The 8,683-nt window shown below is 34.8% G+C and overlaps 1 protein-coding gene across 1 annotated transcript; it reads left to right on the top strand.

The window, feature by feature from the left end:
* Positions 1-3,863: 3,863 nt before the first annotated feature.
* On the top strand, positions 3,864-7,577 carry LOC120155393 (elongation factor 2). Its single transcript, XM_039166959.1, has 4 exons — positions 3,864-3,957; positions 4,559-4,597; positions 4,690-4,777; positions 5,082-7,577. The coding sequence occupies exons 2-4, from the start codon at positions 4,595-4,597 to the stop codon at positions 7,520-7,522; spliced, it is 2,532 nt and encodes an 843-aa protein (XP_039022890.1). The 5' UTR covers positions 3,864-3,957; positions 4,559-4,594; the 3' UTR covers positions 7,523-7,577.
* Positions 7,578-8,683: the final 1,106 nt, after the last annotated feature.

The following is an 8,683-nucleotide window of genomic DNA, read 5'->3' on the forward strand; positions in this document are numbered from 1 at the left end:
TTTATTTCCAACAATGGTAGATAGGACTTTAAAGGTCAATCTTGTCGTCTTTTGCATTTAAGGGCCTCTTTGACGTTTTTTATTTCAAAACTTGAATTATGTAAGTTTGATTTTGAATAAAAACAAGAAGGTAACAGAATTTTCTTCATGAAATGGGCTATTGACTATTATCCATTTCTAGACAAATAACCTAATCATTAAATACAGATCTATTTTAAGGTCTGTAAGTGTAATTTATCCATTACCTTTTACTTTCTATGTTTGAAATTAAAGAATCAATATAAAAGCATGTAAACGATGTCATACTCTAAATATAAGGTGCTAATTAAATGAATGTCAATCGTCAATAACTTTTTTTTCTTTCCCTTTTGTTTCTGGAAGAATAGTGCATAGGGATGGGCATGGGTTGGGTCGGATTTTTGGTCCACCCGACTCTACTCGAGAATTAGGAGTCCTCCACCCGAGACCCGACCCGACCCGTCCAAAATAAGTTTTTACCCGACCCGATATATAACTTAAAAACCCGACCTGACCCAAAATAATAAAAAAATATTTTTATTCAATAAAAAACAGTGACGTAATTGAAAAGAATAATATATAGAGGGGTATTATTGTACTTATTCCTAAATATATAAGGTAAAATTATATATTTTTTCTGTTTGGGTCAGGTCGAGTATTTGTCACCCTAAATTCGAACCCGACCCAACCCGAACATCACATTAAAAAAACTGACCTGATTTTTAAAAAAAATCCGACCCGATCAGATCGGATCGAAACCCATCGGATTTGAGTCTCAAGTCCTTCCCTAATAGTGCATCATCTTGACCTTCATTAATGGTAATACAACAAAAAATAATATAAAAATAAGAGTACAAATTGAGTCCATAATCATCTAAGGCAAGCAAATGCCTGCCAATGAAGATGATTGCTCCATTAAAATATTTGCCCCCAAGACTTGACTTGCCACAGTTCAATTATCTAGAATCCTTCACAGTTTAGAGATTGATCAAAACTAAATTGTTGATTTCCTTTTCTCCTTTTTAAATTAAGGCTGCAAAGTTAGGGTTATATATTAGGTTTATGGTCAAAAGTCAAGATCAATAAATAATAATTATCGGTTGATTTAGTAGGACGAGACGCTAGATCTTTTAAACAAAAGTTAAGAGTTTGAATCCAAATATTGTGAATGAACATAATTGGATTAGAAAGATCGAAATCATAACGAGTCTCTATAACACTTTATCTCAACCAATATCTTACATTGTTTCATTTGAGCATGATTAGAGGCTTTGAGAATTTCAATATTTTGAATTCGAGTTTGTCTAGGGTAAATTATATGTGAGTTATTTTTAAATTTAAGGATAAATTATTCGTTTATACTTAAACTATCAGTTTTGATTCATTTCAGTACCTAAACTTCCAATTTATTCAAAACCATACCTAAAGTTTAGTTTTTGTTTAATTTTAGTACTCTTCCGTTAAAAACTTTATTTTTGTTTCATTTTAGTACCCACATTCAAAATTTAACATTAAGTTTTGAAAAAATTGAATGGGCCAAAACTGATGGTCTAGGTATTAAACACGTTAAGTTTTTAACTGCGGGTACTAAAATGAAATGAAAACTAAATGTTGGGTATAGTTTCGAAAAAAATAAAAAGTTTAAGTATTAAAACAGGTCAAACTGATAGTTTAAGTCTTAAATACGTAGTTTATCCTAAATTTTATCATGTGTAAATATTTGCAAAAAAAAATATCCTCAATTTAAGTATATTTAAAATCAGTATAATGATTAATTATTATTATTATTGTTATTATTACTCAGATTGTATTTATTTTTAATTTTAATGGTGATAGTTTATGCCTTGGAGCGGAAGTATAGCATCTCCTGATAAAGTGGAACAATAACAGTTTTGATCCCTGTTGGTGGTCAACAATTCAAGTTTTAGCTTGGAAACCCTTTCAAAAAAGAAGTCAAATTCTAAATCACGTGCTTGGAAATATTATTCTTCAATTTCTTTTGGAGAAATATCTTAGAATTTACAACAGAAAACCATTTATACCAAAGAATGTCTCTTGATTTGATAATTCAGTTATCAATATCTTAGGTAAAGCGCAAGGCTCTTAATCTTGTGGTCGTGGGATCGAGTCTCACGGTGAGCAATTCATAATTCTGACTGTTGGAGGTCTCCCACGGAAGCTGCTCTCAACCTGGCATTTGGGGCAGCCTACTATCCTACCTTCCCCTTATCCCATTACATGGTGAGCAATTCATAATTATGACTGTTGGAGGTCTCCCACGGAAGTTGCTCTCAACCTGGCGTTTGGGGCAGCCTACTATCCTACCTCCCCTTACCCCATTACATATGAGAATAGAGTCAGCTAAATTTTTTTTAGTGTTGTTCTGATTCCATTAAGAGGTTTTGGAGTATTTTTACAAATATGAAATTAGTATAATTTTTTGGGATTAAATTGTGGGAGGGGGAGTGTAGGGATTATAATTTTTTTCTTAAATTAAGTTAAAAAAAATTGGGAGAATCACTCACCAAAATTAGATGTGCGATGCGGATCGGTTCGAGTTAGTCAAGGCAATGCCTTAAAACCGGAAGGGCAACAGAAAAAGAAATAAATTAAATTATTTTGGATATTAAAACAATAAATATTATTTTTGATTATTTAACCAGTTGAGATCTTCTACCATTTGTTACTCAATTTTAAAAAGTAAAATTAAATTATAATATCAAACATATTTGAAATATTTCAATATTTTAATTACCATTGTTAATGCGTCAATGCCAACTTAAATTACATAAAACAAATGGTAAATTACGTTTTTAGTACCTAAACTATCAGTTTTGGTTTGTTTTAATACTTATATTTTTAATTTTTTCAAAATAAACCTAATTTTTAGTTTTCATTTTATTTTAGTACCGTTCCATTAAAAACTTAACGCTTTTAGTACCAAAACTATCAGTTTTTGCCGTTTTAAATTCCTAAACTTTAAAAAATCAAAATTTAATGTTAAATTTTAAACGGGTACTAAAATGAAACAAAAATTTAAAATTTTAACACCATGATACTAAAATGAAACAAAAACTAAAATTTAAGTATGATTTTGAAAAAATTAAAAGTTTAAATACTAAACGGATCAAAATTAATATTTTAATACTAAACCCTAAAACAAAATATCATTGTTTTTTTATTCAAACCAAATCGAGTTGACCCCGCTTGCAATGCACCTTCTCTAAACTCCACTGGACTGGGCTGATCATACTGGGCCTGGCTTACACAATTCTAACCGAAGACTAAACAACTATTTTTTAACTTGAGTCGATAATCACTTTTTAAACGTGAATTTTTCACTAAAATGAGATATTCGAAATTGATTTTGAATTTTAATCGGATTTTTGAACTAAAAGCATTTTCATAAATGTTCTCAAACAACCTTTTGATTACTGTTCATGAATTAGGCAAAAGAGAATCTCATTCATTCAAATAATTCATTTTGCTCATAATATTCTAAGGGTGGAACATGGAAGTTTATGTGGTCATAGAGTTTTGCGACAAGAAATAGACGCATGATTTTATTTCAGGGGATAAATTTATAAATTTTTTAATGATAATTAACTTATAAAATTTTCGATGATGAAAATAAATTATTATTTAATAATAGATAAAAAATCTTAAAAAATAAAATATTATTTAATAATTCTCCTCACCTACCTCTTCTCGGTCCATCTTTGCTCGCCATCGTTATCGCCCGAAGGGGGACATTAAAGCCTAATAGCCCAAGCCCAAGAAGAAGAAAAAAACAAAAACAAAACCCTAGTTGACATCCGCCAATGCTCACTCTTTAACGCCCTACTTGCATTTCCTCGACTATAAATTCCTCATTTCCTCTCCGGCCCTCGAATTACTCGTCTTCTTTTCTTTCTATTGCCGCCTTTCTCGGTTCCTCGGGTTTGCCCCTTTCCCTTTCATTTTCATTAAGATCTGTCTGGTTTTAGGTCCTTATACTCGTCTATTCTTGTTTTTAATCATAGATCTTGCATTCCTTTTCATTTCTCGGATTTTTTTTGGAAGTATGAATGTTTTTAGTAGTTAATTATGCTGTTACTTAGCTCTAAAATGTTTTTGAATGCGTTTAAAATCTGGGTATTGGTTATGTATTGCTACTATGATTTAACTTTCCTTTCTTGCATAGTGTAGGGAATATCAATGTTTTCAGTTGCAAAACATGTCTATAATGTTTTTGAATGTGGTTTTAATCTGGATTTTGCTTATGTTTAGCTTCTATGACTTCCTTTTCCCTTTTTGAATGTAATAGGAAACCTGAATGGTTTAAGTGGAAAATTATGATGTTTCTTAGCTCTAAAATGTTTTTGAATGTTTGTTGTAGCCTGCGTATTTGTTATCTATGGCAATATGATTCAGATCTTGAAATGCGCTTTTTTATATTGGATGAGTTTGAGTTTCTTGAGATTGTGCTTATTTTGATGTATTGTGTATGTGTTTTTTTAGCAAGATCAATAATTATATTTGTTTTCTGTTTGCTTGGCAGTTTTGATTCTTCGTGGTATTTTAAAGACAAGTCAAAATGGTAAGTTGTATGAACATTTTGTTCTCATTTTTTGTGGATTTATTCAAGTTTTTCCCTGACTCTTTGATTTATGTTATGTTGATGTGTTGCAGGTCAAGTTTACAGCTGAGGAGCTTCGGGTCATTATGGACCGAAAGCACAACATTCGGAATATGTCTGTTATTGCCCATGTGGATCATGGTATGATTTCTTTCATTCATATTTGTCGATGGTGAACCTGATGAAATAGATCAGAGCTTGCTTGAGTAATCTCTACTACAATAATGGTTGTTTATTTGTTGGTGAACTGATTCTCACAATTTGAAGTATGGAATTGTATTTGTGTTACATTTTTCTGTAGCCTGAAGTAAGTTAGGATAGATTAATTGCAAATCGGGAGCTATGTCCGTTATTTCACTTCTTTATGATTGACAATTGTTAATACAAATGTTGGTTGGGGTTGTAGCCATTAGTTCTGATTTAGTTTTTTCTTTTTTATATGCAGGTAAATCAACTCTTACCGATTCTCTTGTGGCTGCTGCTGGTATCATTGCCCAAGAAGTTGCTGGTGATGTTCGTATGACAGATACCCGTGCTGATGAAGCTGAACGTGGTATAACAATCAAGTCTACCGGTATCTCTTTGTACTATGAAATGAGTGATGAATCTTTGAAGAGCTACAAAGGCGAAAGGCACGGGAATGAGTACCTCATCAATCTCATTGATTCCCCTGGGCACGTTGACTTTTCATCTGAGGTTACAGCCGCTCTCCGTATTACTGATGGTGCCCTTGTGGTGGTTGACTGTATCGAAGGTGTCTGTGTGCAAACAGAGACTGTCCTCCGTCAGGCTCTTGGAGAAAGAATCAGACCTGTCTTGACTGTTAACAAGATGGACAGGTGCTTTCTTGAGCTCCAGGTTGATGGTGAGGAGGCTTACCAGACATTCCAAAGAGTGATTGAGAATGCTAATGTCATCATGGCCACATATGAAGATCCTCTTCTTGGTGATGTTCAAGTTTACCCAGAGAAGGGAACAGTTGCTTTCTCTGCCGGTTTGCATGGTTGGGCTTTTACCTTGACCAACTTTGCTAAAATGTATGCCTCAAAGTTTGGAGTTGATGAGTCAAAAATGATGGAAAGGCTTTGGGGTGAGAACTTTTTTGATCCAGCTACCAAGAAGTGGACCACCAAGAATACTGGAACTGCTACCTGCAAGCGTGGATTTGTTCAATTCTGTTATGAACCCATCAAGCAGATTATCAATACTTGTATGAATGACCAGAAGGATAAGCTCTGGCCCATGTTGCAAAAGCTTAATGTCACCATGAAGTCTGATGAGAAGGACTTGATGGGGAAGGCCCTAATGAAGAGAGTAATGCAGACTTGGCTTCCTGCGAGCAGTGCTCTCCTGGAAATGATGATCTTTCACCTTCCTTCACCTAGCAAGGCTCAGAAATATCGTGTTGAAAACTTGTATGAGGGTCCACTTGATGATGTCTATGCCAATGCTATCAGGAACTGTGATCCTGAGGGTCCTCTTATGCTCTATGTTTCAAAGATGATTCCTGCTTCTGATAAGGGTAGGTTCTTCGCTTTTGGCCGGGTCTTCTCTGGCAAAGTTTCAACTGGTTTGAAGGTCAGGATCATGGGTCCAAACTATGTCCCTGGTGAGAAGAAAGATTTATATGTTAAGAGTGTCCAGAGAACTGTTATTTGGATGGGAAAGAAGCAGGAAACTGTAGAGGATGTGCCTTGTGGTAACACAGTGGCCATGGTTGGATTGGATCAGTTTATCACCAAGAATGCTACTTTGACTAATGAGAAGGAAGTTGATGCTCACCCAATTCGTGCCATGAAGTTCTCCGTCTCTCCTGTTGTACGTGTTGCTGTTCAGTGCAAGGTTGCTTCTGATCTTCCTAAACTTGTTGAAGGGCTGAAGCGTTTGGCCAAATCTGATCCTATGGTTCTGTGTTCCATTGAAGAGTCTGGAGAGCACATTGTTGCTGGTGCTGGAGAACTCCACCTTGAGATCTGTCTTAAAGATTTGCAAGAAGATTTTATGGGTGGTGCTGAGATCATTAAGTCCGACCCTGTTGTGTCCTTCCGTGAGACGGTCCTAGAGAGGTCCTGCAGGACGGTGATGAGCAAGTCTCCTAACAAGCACAACCGTCTATACATGGAAGCTAGACCCCTAGAGGAAGGTCTTGCCGAGGCCATTGATGATGGGCGCATTGGTCCAAGAGATGATCCCAAGATTCGCTCCAAGATTTTGGCCGAGGAATACGGTTGGGACAAAGATCTTGCTAAGAAGATTTGGTGTTTTGGCCCCGAGACCACTGGTCCTAACATGGTGGTTGATATGTGTAAGGGAGTTCAGTATCTGAATGAAATTAAGGATTCTGTTGTTGCTGGTTTCCAGTGGGCGTCAAAGGAAGGTGCCCTTGCTGAAGAAAACATGAGAGGTATATGCTTTGAAGTATGTGATGTGGTTCTCCACGCTGATGCTATCCACAGGGGTGGTGGCCAAATCATTCCAACAGCCAGGAGAGTTTTCTATGCTTCTCAACTTACAGCCAAGCCGAGGCTTCTTGAACCAGTTTACTTGGTGGAGATCCAAGCCCCTGAGCAGGCGCTTGGTGGTATTTACAGTGTTCTCAACCAGAAGCGTGGACACGTATTTGAGGAGATGCAGAGGCCTGGTACTCCACTTTACAACATCAAGGCTTACCTTCCTGTCATCGAGTCCTTTGGATTCTCAAGCACTTTGAGAGCTGCAACATCAGGACAAGCTTTCCCCCAGTGTGTGTTCGATCACTGGGATATGATGTCATCAGACCCATTGGAACCTAATTCCCAGGCTGCTGCCCATGTCGCTGAGATCCGCAAGAGGAAGGGATTGAAGGAGCAGATGACCCCTCTTTCCGAGTTCGAAGACAAGCTGTAAACTGAGAATAAACAACTGTGATTCAATTTAGTTTTGTTTTATGTCTGGTTATTTTCTTCAAGGTCCTTTTAGATGCTTTTGTTTTGATGATGATCAAGGTGTATTCCAAAATACATTTTTTGGTGTTGAACTCGTAATATTATTCTCATCTTCATATGCCTACTTCGTTTCCTTATGCTGTTGGACATGATCTGCATGAATGCCAGAATTATAAACATTTCAACTTCAAACGTGTCATGTTTCCGATTTCAAAGAACATAGTTGCTTCATGTGTAAGTAAATGAAAGTATATCGTTATAGTGTCTTCATTCGCATATGGTATCAGAATTGTTTAATCCTCTAGTCATGTAAAACAGAGTACCTTTGATGGCTGCAACATGTCATTCCTTGTCTCTTTTTTTGTTCCTCAACTAGAGGGGGAAACGGGTCATTCGGTTTGAGTTTGGGTTTCGGTTATTTCGGGTTTAGATTATATTCAATTTAATTTTGTCCAGGTCTGATCATATTTGGTTCGGATCTAGTTCTGGTATACGGTAAATCAGATCAAGTCGGATATCGTGCCAGGTCAATTTTGGGTCAGGCGATTATCGAATCGGTTGTTTTTTGGTTCGGATCAGTTGATTTTCGGTTTAGGTTAGCCTTTAGATCAGGCCAATTCGGGTTGAATTGATTATGAGTCTAATCAAATATATATATAATTATTAATATATTCTTGTAAAAAATGTCTTCTTGTTTATTAATCTTATCATTTAAGCCTAATTTTAATTCTCAATCATTCAATATTTTGAATTAAACCAACATTTAGAGATAATAAATCGATAATTTGACACAAATTTAATATGATAATTTGTTAAAGGTTTTAAAACAAAGGAAATATTAAATTTATAAATAAATTTCTTTATTATTTTTATTATAAATCTAATAATATTTCCTTTGTTTTAGTTGTTTTCTATTATTTTTATTACAAGAAAGATAAGTAAACTTTATTTATTATTGTTTTCAATCTTACAATTAGATTCTTATTTTTATATTCCTCTTATGTAATAACATAAGTAAATTTTCTATTATTTTTATTATAAATATAATATTTTTAATAAATTATTAATTTTATTTAAATTAATTTATTATTCGGTTCAGATTAATTTCTGTTCGGTTTGCTTT

Source organism: Hibiscus syriacus, unplaced genomic scaffold (assembly GCF_006381635.1).
Source record: "Hibiscus syriacus cultivar Baekdansim isolate YM2019G1 unplaced genomic scaffold, ASM638163v2 tig00111191_pilon, whole genome shotgun sequence".
NCBI lineage: Eukaryota > Viridiplantae > Streptophyta > Magnoliopsida > Malvales > Malvaceae > Hibiscus > Hibiscus syriacus.